The 13,387-nt window shown below is 42.8% G+C and overlaps 1 protein-coding gene across 1 annotated transcript; it reads left to right on the forward strand.

Annotated features, from left to right (window-relative positions):
• Positions 1-2,911: 2,911 nt before the first annotated feature.
• Positions 2,912-3,444, forward strand: LOC123815476 (thioredoxin-like protein 4B). The gene has a single exon (XM_045833745.1). The coding sequence runs from the start codon at positions 2,995-2,997 to the stop codon at positions 3,442-3,444; it is 450 nt and encodes a 149-aa protein (XP_045689701.1). The 5' UTR covers positions 2,912-2,994.
• The last annotated feature ends 9,943 nt before the right edge of the window (positions 3,445-13,387 follow it).

Here is a 13,387-nt window from a genome sequence, read left to right on the forward strand (position 1 = left end):
ATATAGACTTAAGAGTAATGACTTAATGTCTTCATTGAAATCCTAAAGTCCCTTAAACCACCCACAAATGTCCTTCCTTTTCCTGCTTTGCCTGGTCTGTGGTACCGTACCTCAGGACAAGAAATAGAAGTCCGTGGCTCAGGTAGCCCCTGGTTCTTCCCACTAATCTGTGCTCCACTGGCAGGCCTCCCTCGGTTCCCAGCACCACCAGCTGTGTCACCAGGATCTCCAGTTCTTAATCCCAAACCACATGTCACCTTCTCATGGCCCACCAGCAAGAGGCCTTTCACCCCTGTCCTTCCTGCAGTGTCTCTCCTGTATTCTTCCAAAATGCTAAGAGAGAGCTCTGTATCACTGCCACATCTCGCTTTCCAAATTCCTAAACTGAGTGGCAAAGGGAGACCCAAAGTCATGTGGTTCTGACCCTCATGGCTTCTGTGTCTGGGTTTAAATCTCAGTGCCAGCCCTGGCTGGTATAGCTCAGTGGATTGAGTGTGGGCTGTAAGCCAAAGGGTCGCTAGTTCAATTCCCAGGCAGATCACATGCCTGGGTTGCAAGCCAGGTCCCCAGTGGGGGCCACATGAGAGGCAATCACACACTGTTGTTTCTCTCCCTCTCTTTCTCCCTCCCTTCTTCTCTCTCTAAAAATAAATAAAATCTTTAAAATTTAAATAAAGAGTTCCAGCCAAGATGGAGACATAGGTAGGCACACTGTGCCTCTTCACACAACCAAAAGAAGGACAACAATTTAAAAACCAAAAACAACCAGAACCAACAGAAAATTGAACTGTAAGGAAGTCTGACAACCAAGGAGTTAAAATAGACACGTTCATCCAGACTTGTAGGAGGGGCAGAAACAGGCAGCTGGGCAGAGAGGACTCTCGGCAATGCGGTGGCTGGGGGACCCATCGAGGTGACGGCAAGTGGAGCGGGCAGTCCCATATTTGTGTGTAGATAACCAGGAGGAACAACTGGGGAGCTGGATAGTCTGTGCAACCCAGGGCCCCAGCTTGGAGAAATAAAGCCTCAAACCTCTGATTGAAAACCCCTGTGGGGGTTAAGGAGGCAGCAGGAGAAACTCCCAGCCTCACAGGAGAGTTCGTTGGAGAAACCCACAGGCCCCTAGAACATACACAAACCCACCCGCAGGGAATCAGCACCAGAAGGGCCCAATTTGCTTGTGGGAAGCAGGGGAAGTGACTGAAAGCGGCAGACAGTGAAGCAAGCGCCATTGTTCCCTCTCAGACCCCTCCCCCACATACAGCACCACAGCACAGCAATTTGGGTTACCCCATCCAGGTGAATACCTAAGGCTCTGCCCCTCATAACAGGCATGTCAAGACAAAAAAAAATAGCCCAAATGAAAGAACAGATCAAAGCTCCAGAAAAAATGCTACCAAGTGACAAAGAGATAGCCAACCTATCAGATGCACAATTCAAAACACTGGTAATCAGGATGCTCACAGAACTGGTTGAATTTGTTCGCAAATTATATGGAAAAAATGAAGGTTATGCTAAGTGAAATAAAGGAAAATGTACAGAGAACCAATAGTGATGGGAAGGAAACTGGGACTCAAATCAACAGTGTGGACCAGAAAAAGAAAGAAACATCCAACCAGAAAAGAATGAAGAAAGAAGAATTCAAAAAAATGAGGAGAGGCTTAGGAACCCCCTGGATATCTTTAAATGTTCCAACATCTGAATCATAGGGGTGCCAGAAGGAGAAGAGGAAGAACAACAAGAGGAAAAGTTACTTGAACAAATAATAAAGGAGAACTTCCCCAATCTGGCAAAGGAAATAGACTTCCAGGAAGTCCAGGAAGCTCAGAGTTCCAAAGAAGTTGGATCCAAGGAGGAGCACACCAAGACACATCATAATTACCTTAGCCAAGATTAAAATTAAGGAGAGAATCCTAGAAACAGCAAGAGAAAAAGAGACAGTTACTTACAAAGGAGTTCTCATGAGACTGTCAGCTGATTTCTCAAAAGAGACCTTACAGGCAAGAAAGGGCTGGAAAGAAGTATTCCAAGTCATGAAAGTCAAGTACTTACATTCCAGATTGCTCTGTCCAGCAAAGCTTTCATTTAGAATGGAAGGGCAGATTAAGTGCTTCTCAGATAAGGTCAAGTTAAAGGAGTTCATCATCACCAAGCCCTTATTATATGAAATGTCAAAGGGACTTATTTAAGGAAAAGAAGATAAAAATATGAACAGTAAAATAACAGCAAACTCACAATTATTAACAACCACACCTAAAACAAAAACAAAAGGAAACTAAGCAAACAACTACAACAGGAACAGAGCCACAGAAATGGAGATCACATGGAGGGTTATCAACTGAGGAGTGGGAGGGGGAGAGAGGGGGAAAAGGTACAGAGAATAAGTAGCATAGATGGAAGGTAGAAAATAGACAGGGGGAGGGCAAGAATAGTATAGGAAATGTGGAAGCCAAAGAACTTATATGTGCAACCCATGAACATGAACTAAAGAGGGGAATGTGGGTGGGAGGGGGTGTGCAGGGCAGAGGGGTGTGAAGGGGGGAAAATGGGACAACTGTAATATTCAAGCATAATCAATAAAATATATTTTTTAAAATTTAAGTAAGTAAATAAATAAGTCCCAGCACCAATCTCCCTCTGCAGCCCCATTTTTTATTCCTCCCCCCATAGGCTACACTAACCAGCATTCCCATATTTTTCCAGCTTTTCTGGGCTGCCATAGTAAATCTGGGCAGGCATGGCCCAGTGGCATGGAGGAAAGACCATCTCCAAGCTCTGACACAGGTGCTGTAACCAAGGGGAGTTGCCTCCCAGTTACATCCTGGGTGAAAGCCACTCCCATTTCCCTAGCTCAAGGCAAAGCCACAGCTTTTTAACATATCCATGAAACCAGTTAAAAGTTATAGCAGTTGTCGACAGTCTTAAATTGAAGAGGGAGGCAACTTGTACAAATTAAGACTGACAGTGGGGGATTACTATTTGGATTATTTCAAGATGAGCTTCCTATTGCCCAAACTGACCAGCAAAAAAGAAGTCGACCAGGCAATAAAGAGCACTGCAGAGAAGGTGTTGGTTCTCAGGTTTGGGAGAGACAAGGATCCCGTCTGTCTGCAACTGGATGATATTCTTTCTAAGACCTCCTCTGACTTGAGTAAAATGGCTGCTATTTATCTAGTGGATGTGGACCAAACTCCAGTTTATACACACTACTTTGACATCAGTTATATTCCATCTACCGTGTTTTTCTTCAATGGGCAACATATGAAAGTGGATTATGGGTCTCCAGATCACACTAAGTTTGTGGGAAGTTTCAAAACCAAACAAGACTTCATAGATTTGATTGAAGTAATTTATCGAGGAGCAATGAGAGAAAAACTTATTGTCCAAAGTCCTATTGATCCCAAGAATATTCCCAAATGTGACCTTCTCTATCAAGACATTTAGCACATTAACTACTATCAAAGCTGAAGAAAGAGGCACATCTCGAGAAGCAGTATCTGAATGCAGCTGTGCTGTTTTTCTGGAGTCCTTCGGAAACAAGCTCAGTGTCCCAGTGGAGGAGAGGTATGACTTGTATAGAAAACACTGGCCCCGAGTAGAAGACCCCGCCGGGACTGAGATGATCTGGGAAGCCTGTGTTTTCTCCCCACAAACCTCGGAGCACTCGGGTCAACCGGGATCAACTTCCCCACGTGACTTGTTTGACTTTTCTCTATATTGTGCTTTTGTTTGTCCCTTAATATAATACAGAATTCTTCTAAACAAAAAAAAAAGTTATAGATATATTAAATGACCATTCCTGAGGTTATTTGCAAAACTGCTGCTATACAGAACAACTCTCAATGACCCTGCTCCTTGTGTCCTATCCCCTAGCTTAGACTTGTAGGGGTGAGGACATCCTATGTTTTCAATATTTTCTGGACACCCCGAGTTCCGGACCCCATTACAAATCCCTCTTTGAGGGGCCCCTTGGCTGCACCCTGTTATAACATCATGTGTCCAACCCCCTGGTGAAATTACCGTGTTGTCCTTCTACAAGGGAAGAATTTCCTTTTGGTTGCTCAGGTCTTGCTTTTTTTTGTTGATAACAAATATTGAGCAGACATACAGTTTAAGCTTCGGACCAGGAACATCCAGTGCTGTTCTGAGAATTCAGAGATATGCCGGGGTCCCAGTGGGGTAGGCTGTCACTGGCTTTGCCCCGTTTCCCTCTGAAAGGCATGAGATGTTTGGGGCCAGACACCTTCACTAGCAATTTCCAACAGCACCCTCACAGCCCCCTGATGGTTGCCAGTCACCACACTTCCTGGTCTGTAAAACTCTCCAGCAGTGGTGCCCAAATGAGGGCCATTTGCCTTCTCTCTCCAGGGGACACTTAGCAACATCTGGAGATATATTTGGTTATCAAAATTCAGGGGGTTGTGTGCACTGCTGGCATCTCCTGGGTGAAGACCAGAAATGCTGCTAAATACCTGACATGCACAGGATAGCCCCATGACAGAGAATTATCTAGCCCCAAATGTCAATTGGCCCAAAATTTAGAAACCCTGGTACATAATATGGAGCTCTTACAAGGAAGAAAAAACTGAAAGAAACATTTACAAGCACTTTTTATAATACAGTTATTTAAAATGACTTCAAAGTGCTTTTTGCACTGAAACTATATTCTTTTTCTCGGGTAAGAATAGTAAATTCTACTCTGACATCCAGTTGCAAACTGTAAGCCTGTCTCAATGTAGTAATACAGTATTATAGTAACTGAAAACAAGATTACAAAAACCACATGGCTAAAAATTAATAAATTGAGCACAATGAAAATAGGTACCTAGAAATGTTTTGGTTGTAATAAATTTAAATGTAATAAGGAAAAACCGACATTACCTTTTGTCAGCTGTGTTGAAATTTGGCTAAATTGGATGTGACAGGATGTAATCTTTGCTTTTATATTATTTTGCTGCGTGGCCACACACCACCACTAGAAGGCGGTAACATTGCTTGCTCATTCACTGACCACTTGGGCTTCCAATGTGCATAAAGCAAGTACATTGGAAAGAGGATAATTTTTGGATACACATTTTTTGGCAGGTGGGAGTAGAGATCCATATACATGTCTGGATACAAAATACTTTTTGTTCCAGGTTTACCACCAAAGGTAAAATGCAAATCCATCTGATTTATGTACATAAGTCTGGTCCCTTGAAATGATGGTTTGCAAACTTTTGTTATCATCAAAATAAACTGAAAGGCTTATGAAATTCAGATTCCAGGTCATACCTTAGAGATTTAACAGTTCCAGAACCTGCACATTCACAAGTATTATACCTGTGCCCTAAATGGTTCAATTGTTAGACACACACACTCCCTTCTCTATTTTATGGCCCCAGATGGAAGTCTGCAGTAATAGCTTACATTCATGGCCTCAATCCTTTGCTCCCTCCCTCACTTCTCCATCCCCATCCTGTTGATATTGGGTAAATGGAAGACTGAATGGACTAGTTTCAGAGCTAAGCATTATCCCTGTTTTGCAGATTAGGACACAAATTTTAGGGATTGTAGGAGGTATAAGTAGCTTGCCTAAGCCTCTTGGCTCCTAATTGCAGAGTCGGATTGGAGCTGAGGCCTATCTGGTTCTGAGGCCCATGCATTTTACATCATACAGAGGCCTGCTTCCCAGGAGCAGGAGTTTGGCTGGTCACAGAAGTACTGGGCTGTGGCCTTGGGTGGGAGCAAGAAAAGCAGTGATCAGAACAGAAAAAGACCAATCAAAGCTCCTGCCCCACAGGCAATGAGTCAGAAACCTCAGCTCCTTAAAGCAGACACACTCTATAATTACTGCACTCCAGACACCTGTCGGAGACGTTGCTTCCGCAGCCACTGGTGCGAGCTTGCACAAGGCCTCCTCCAGCTCTTCCAGTCCTGGGCGGCTGCTGTTCCAGAAGCTCCAATGGGAGTTGTGGTCAGGAAGCGGTGAGAGTATGAGCTTGGGCTTTCTTGAAGGCTGGAATGTATTACAAAACCAACTTGAGAGAGGAAACCCAGTACAGAAAGAGGAAATACAGGGAAATCTGACAAGGAAGGAACAAAACACACATCTGAATTCCTTTACACCAATGAGGACATTAGAGTTTAACTTTTAACTATTACTTATATCCTCCCCAAATGGACCCATGTAAGGAAGACAAGACTGGGGAGGGGGTCGCGCAGATGGATTCACGGTGCCCCAAAGATGTCTACAGATTAAACCACAGAAGCTGTGAATATGTTTCCCTACGTGGCAGATGTGATTAAGGATCTTGAGATGGGAAGATTATCCTGGATTATCAGCCCCTTGTAATCACTGAGTCCTTCTCACGGGCAGGCAGGGGGTCAGAAAGGAGAGAAGATGCTGTGCTGCCTGCCGGCTTTGAGGATGGAGCAAGGGGCCATCTGCCAAGGAACGGAAGTGGACTCTGAAAGCTGGGAAAGGCGTACGTACCCCTAGAGCCTCCAGAAAGAACCAGCCCTGTCGACACTGAGTGAAACTGATTTGAGACTTCTGACTTGTGAGATAATAAATTCATGTTTTTTTAAGCAATTAAGTTTATATTCACAGTGGGACCCAACTGACTTAGGTGGCCCTTAAAGTCACATCACATAGGAGGAAGTGACTGTCATCTCTCTTCTCTATTAGCTTTCTGATTACATCCAGCAGGTGTGGTCCTGATCATTTTTAATGCTTACACATCTGTTACTAACTTGTTTTCTTAATTAGGAAAGAACAATCTAAAGCTCAAACCCTTCTGCAGACAATGGTTTGTAATAAGCAATAACATGCACTGTTACTTTTAATCATATCTAGTTTCGAATTGGGTCTCTTGTGACAACTAATGCTGATTTTCTTGTTTAATTGTTTTTTTACTTTAAATAATTTTTATTTTGCAATTATAGTTGACATACAATATTATTATATATTAGTTTCAGGTGTGCAACCTAGTGATTTGAGCGTATATAATTTACTAAGTGATCTCTCTGATAACTCTAGTGCTTATCTGACACCATACATAGTTGTTAACAATACCATTGACTATATGTCCTGTGGTGTACTTTACATCCCCATGACTATTCTGTAACTACCAATTTGTACTTCTTAATCCCTGCATCTTTTTCTCCCCAGCTCCTTAACCTACCTCCCATCTGGCAACCATCAAAATGTTCTCAGTATCTATGAGTCTGTTTCTGTTCTGCTTGTTCATTTATTTTGGGGTTTTTTTAGGTCTATTTTGTCTGGTGTAAGTATCACTACCCTAGCTTTTGTTTATTTGCTTGTTTCCATTTTTATAAAATATCTTTTTCTGTTCCTTTACTTTTAGTCTGTTTGTGTCTTTTGATCTAGAGTCTCTTGTAGACAGCATATGTGAGAGTTTTGTTTGCTATCCATTTAGCCTCCATATGTCTTTTGATCGGAGCATTTAATCCATTTGTATTTATCTATCAACAATCCAAGTGATTGTTGATAGATATGTATATATTACCAGTTAAAAATTTTTTTATTGATTGATTTTTTTAGAGAGAGAGAGAAACATCAATTTTTGTTCCACTTCTTTAAGCACTCGTTGGTTGCTTCTTGTATGTTCCCTGACGAGGGATCAAACCCACAACCTTGGCAAATCAGGACAATGCTCTAACCAACTGAGTTACCTGGCAAGGACCTTTATTGACATTTTATTATTCATATTTTTATATCTTTTCCCCCCTTCTTCTTCTTAAAGAAGACCCTTTAACATATCTTGCAATACTGGTTTGGTGATGATAAATCCTTTAGCTTTTTCTTGTTTAGGAAGCTGTTTATGTGTCCTTCTATTCTATATCATAGCTTTGCTGGGTAGAGTAGTCTTGGTTGTAGATCATTGATTTTCATCACTTTGAATATTTCTTGCTAATATCTTCTGGTCTGTCAAGTTTCTGTTGAGAAATCAGCTGAAAATCCTGTGGGAGCTCCCTTGTAGATAACTAACTGCTTTTCTCTTGCTGCTTATAAGTTTCTTTCTTTGTCTTTAACCTTTGGCATTTTAATTATGATATGTCTTGGTGTGGGCTTCTTTGAGTTCATCTTGTTTGGGAAGCTCCGTGCTTCCAGGATTTGTATAATATGTCTATTTCCTTCACCAAGTTAGGAAAGTTTTCCATCATTTTTTAACAAGATTTTCAATTCCTTGTTCTCTCTCTTTCCCTTCTAGCAACCCCATGATGTGAATGTTGGTGTGCTTGAAATTGTCTCAGAGGTCCTTATACTATCCCCATTTTTTGGATTCTTTTTTCTTTTTGCTGTTCTGATTGGGTGTTTTCTGCTTCCTTATCTCCCAAGTCTCTGATTTGATTCTCTGCTTCATCTACCCCACTGTTAATTTCCTATAATGTATTCTTCTTTTCACTTAGTGTATTTTTAATTTCTGACTGGTTCTTTTTATGTTTTCTAGTTCTGTTTTTATGTTTCCAATCTCTTTGTTGAAGTTCTCACTAAGTTCACCTACTCTTCCCCAAGTTCACTGAGCATCCTTATAACCAATATTTTGAACTGGTAGATTGCTAATTTCTATTTTGTTTAGCTCTTTTTCTGGAGTTTTGTTCTGTTCTTTTATTTGGAACATGTTTCTTTGTCTCCTTATTTTGGCTGCCTCCCTGTGTTTGTCCCTATTATTAGGTACAGCTACTATGTCTCCTGGGCTTGTTAGAGTGGTCTAATGTAGTATGTGTCCTGTAGGGTTCAGTGGCACAGCCTTCCTGACCACTGGAGCTGGACACTCCAGATGCACACCCTGTGAGGGCTGTGTATACCCTCCTTTTGTAATTGAGCCTTGATTGCTGTTGGCACCTCAGTGGGAGGGATTTACCCCCAGGTCAATTGGCTGCAAGGACTGGCTATGACCACCCTGGAGGATCAGCTGTGCAGGGGCTGACCCCATGGAGCAGGACTTACTTCAGCAGAGCTCCAGTCCCTGCTGAGTTTACCCATTGAGAGTGTCCCTTGTAGAAATGGCTGGGTGGTGCTTTGATGTGTTCTGAAGCTGACAACTGGGTGCCCTGACTTTGGGGTTTCCCAGGAGGTCAGTTGCCAACTGTGCCCTGCCCTGGGACACCAGCATAAGCTACAAAGCAATCTGCAGATGGCTGCTACTTGTGTTGGGCTTGGAAGTTCCCAGGAGAGGCCAAACTGCAAACCACAGCAGACTGCTGCTAGTGCTGGGCCTGGGGCCACTCAGCAAGATGTACATGGCACACTGAGGCCAGATGCTGCTTGTTTGAGAGAGTTTAGGAAAATCCAAAGCGTAAGCCAAGACAGTCTTTTTGTATGGAAAAGACACTGAAAATGGTTTGGGTTGGGCCTTCCAGTTGGGTGAGGCAGAATCTCAGGGAATCACCAGGGTGGGGTGAATAGCATGAGCCAGGTTGATGTGGTCTCAGATATGATGCCTGCCTGCCACCTCTTTGTGGGGAAGGCTCTGCCAGCACGTCTGTCTTGGAGAAAGCCTCTCCTCAAGCTCTTGCCCCAATGCCAGACAACTCAGTTCCTCCTCACACATCCCTAGCAGGCCAGTGCTGGAACTTAGAGGGAGTGAGTCCAAGTGAGTCTCTGCAAGCCTTTTAAGAGGATCTCCTGGGACACAAATGGTCCTCTATCTCACTCAGTCACAATCCTTGCTGGTTTTTAAAGCCAGGAGTAATAGGGACTTCTCTTTCTGGTACTGGAACCCTGGGCTGGGTGCCTGGTGTGGGGCTGGGTCCCCTCACTCCTCAAAGGGCACACTTTTATGTGAGATACTCCTCCAGATTTTTGTCCGCCACATGTGGGTGTGAAACCATCCCATTCTGTGTCTCCATCCCTTCTAGCAGTCTCGATGTGGCTTCTTTATCTCCTTAGTTGTAGGGCTTCTGTTCGGCTATATTTCAGGCAGTTCTGAATGATGGTTGTTCTGTAGTTTAGTTGTAATTTTGTTGTGATTGTAGGAGGATTTAAGTACCGTGTTTAACTATGCCACCCTAGTGCTGATTTTCAACTTACTTTAGTTTCATTTTGAATAAATTTATATACCATTTATATAAATGTTTATAAAAAGTTGATTTAAAGAAAAAATGTTCAGTAAATAATAATGCAGGCTGTTCATGCTAAATAAAAGAGAAGATAGGTGGGATGTGAATAAAGTTTGGGAAGCACTAGCTTAGCTGTGGGTAAATAGGGAACTATCTTCTGATGGTACTACTGAGCATTTACATTCTGTTCAACTGCCCAGTATCTGAACTCCTTCCTTTCTTGGGGAATTCCCTTCCTTCTGAGTCTTGATGGGTGGGGACTTACCACCCACCACATAAATTAAAAATGCCCAGTAATCATTTTCCAGCCTCCTTTGCAGCAAGGACATGGTCACATGACCCAGCCAGGCTTAGAATAAAAAAAGTAGGGATAGCACAGGTGGTTTCCATCAGAGGTATTGACTGTGTAACATCAGATTCTTGGTGCATGTGGTACCATCTCGTCATGGCACTCATCTCCTTACTACACACTTCTGTGAAAGACTCTGAGGCAATCGGGTAGAGTGTGGTGGTTGGCTGCATACTTCTAAGACTGCATGCTACATGATATCCTCTTTTTAAAAAAAATCTTCACCCAATGATATATTTTATTGATTTTTAGAGAGGTGGGAAGAGAGAAATATCAATGTGAGAGAGAAACACTGATGAGTTGCCTCCCAAACGGGTCCCAACCAGGGATCAAACCTGCAACTCAGGTACATGCCCTGACCGGAAATCAAACCCACAACATTTTGGTGTATTGGACGATGCTCCAACCAACTGAGCCACACGGCCAGGGCTGATTTCCTTTTAATAAATTCCTTTCCTGTCTAAATCAGCTGCAGCCAGTGTTGCTTGCAACTAAGAACACTAATCCTAAATTTGGCTGCTACAAGCAACAGACACTAATGTGGAATTGGCCGAGGGGAGATGGCAGAGCAGAGGGCAGCGAAGACCTGTATTCCAGGCTGGGAGGCAGTAGCCTTCACACTGCTATCGTAAAACATTTGGTTTACACCAAGATTTGGCCAACTTTTTCTGTAAAGTGCGAGACAGTAAACATTTTAGGCTTAGTGAGCCATATAAATTCTCTCTTTTTAAATTAAATATATTTTATTGATTATGATTGAATATTACAGTTGTCCCCTTTCCCCCTTCACACCCCTCTGCCCTGCACACCCCCTCCCACCCACATTCCCCTCTTTAGTTCATGTTCATGGGTTGCACATATAAGTTCTTTGGCTTCCACATTTCCTATACTATTCTTGCCCTCCCCCTCTCTATTTTCTACCTTCCATCTATGCTTCTTATTCTCTGTACCTTTTCCCCCTCTCTTCCCCTCCCACTCCTCAGTTGATAACCCTCCATGTGATCTCCATTTCTGTGGCTCTGTTCCTGTTGTAGTTGTTTGCTTAGTTTCCTTTTGTTTTTGTTTTAGGTGTGGTTGTTAATAATTGTGAGTTTGCTGTTATTTTACTGTTCATATTTCTTATCTTCTTTTCCTTAGATAAGTCCCTTTGACATTTCATATAATAAGGGCTTGGTGATGATGAACTCTTTTAACTTGACCTTATCTGAGAAGCACTTAATCTGCCCTTCCATTCTAAATGAAAGCTTTGCTGGATAGAGCAATCTGGAATGTAGGTCCTTGCCTTTCATGATTTGGAATACTTCTTTCCAGCACCTTCTTGCCTGTAAGGTCTCTTTTGAGAAATCAGCTGACAGTCTCATGAGAACTCCTTTGTAAGTAACTGTCTGTTTTTCTCTTGCTGTTTCTAGGATTCTCTCCTTCATTTTAATCTTGGCTAAGGTAATTATGATGTGTCTTGGTGTGCTCCTCCTTGGATCCAACTTCTTTGGAACTCTGAGCTTCCTGGACTTCCTGGAAGTCTATTTCCTTTGCCAGATTGGGGAAGTTCTCCTTTATTATTTGTTCAAGTAACTTTTCCTCTTGTTGTTCTTCCTCTTCTCCTTCTGGCACCCCTATGATTCAGATGTTGGAACATTTAAAGATATCCAGGGGGTTCCTAAGCCTCTCCTCATTTTTTTGAATTCTTCTTTCTTCATTCTTTTCTGGTTGAATTTTTCTTTCTTCCTTCTGGTTCACACCATTGATGTGAGTCCTGTTTTCCTTCCCATCATTGTTGGTTCCCTGTACATTTTCCTTTATTTCACTTAGCATCACCTTCATTTTTTCCTCTAATTTTTGACCCTATTCAACCAATTCTGTGAGCATCCTGATTACCAGTGCTTTGAATTGTGCATCTGATATGTTGCCTCTCTCTTCTTTGCTTAGTTGTATTTTTTCTGGAGCTTTGATCTGTTCTTTCCTTTGGGCCTTTTCTTTTTTTGTTTTGGTGTACCTCTTATGTAGTAAGGGGTGAAGCCTCAGGTGTTCACCAGGGCAGGGCAACCCAAGCGCTAGATTGTGACGCTGTATGTGGGGGAGGGGTCTGAGAAGGAACAATGGTGTTTGCTCCACTCTCTGGTGGTTTTTAGTCACTTCTCCTGCTACCCACACTCAAATTGGGCCCTTCTGGTGCTGATTCTGAGGTGGGTGGATTTGTGTACATTCAAGGACCCTGTGGGTCTCTCCAACAAACTCTCATGTGAGGCTGAGAGTTTCTCCCACTGCTGCCTCAACGTCCACAGGTGTTTTCAGTCATAGGCTTTGAGGCTTTCTTTTCCCACACTGGAGCCCTGGGTTGTGAGGTCTGTCTCACTCCCCAGTTGTTCCTCTGGGTTTATCTGCACACGAATGTGGGACCACCCTGTCTACCAGCTGCTGCGAGTCCTCTCTGCCCAGCTGCTTTCTCCACCCCTCCTACCAGTCTGGATGAATGTTTCTTCTTCAACTCCTTGGTTGTTGGACTTCCATACAGTTCAATTTTCTGTCAGTTCTATTTGTTTTCTGTTTTTAAATTTGTTGTTGTCCTTCTTTTGGTTGTGTGAGGAGGCACAGTGTGTCTAGCTATGCTTCCATCTTGGCTGGAAGTCCCATGTAGTTTCTTTTGTAACTGCTCAACTCTGTCTCTGACAGCAGACAGGAAGAATATGTAAATTAGTGGGTGTGGCTATGTGCCAGTAAAACTTTACGAAATCGGGCAGTGGGCCGATTTGGCCCATGGGCCACAGTTTAACCCCAGTTTAAATTGCCACTAATTTTACACCAACCATGTACCTGTGGAAGTTATAGTAGCAGAAAAAAAGGTACAGAAACACATCAGGATGTTGCCATGTCCATCTGTTTAGAGCCTTCAGTAAACTCCTACAAGAGAAAGTCAATCTTGGGGCAAACATGGTCCATCTAATGGCAAAATGGAAGAAAAGATGGCTTTAC

Source organism: Phyllostomus hastatus, unplaced genomic scaffold (genome assembly GCF_019186645.2).
Source record: "Phyllostomus hastatus isolate PE091 unplaced genomic scaffold, TTU_PhHast_1.1 phas_contig_173, whole genome shotgun sequence".
In the NCBI taxonomy this organism is placed as follows: Eukaryota; Metazoa; Chordata; class Mammalia; order Chiroptera; family Phyllostomidae; genus Phyllostomus; species Phyllostomus hastatus.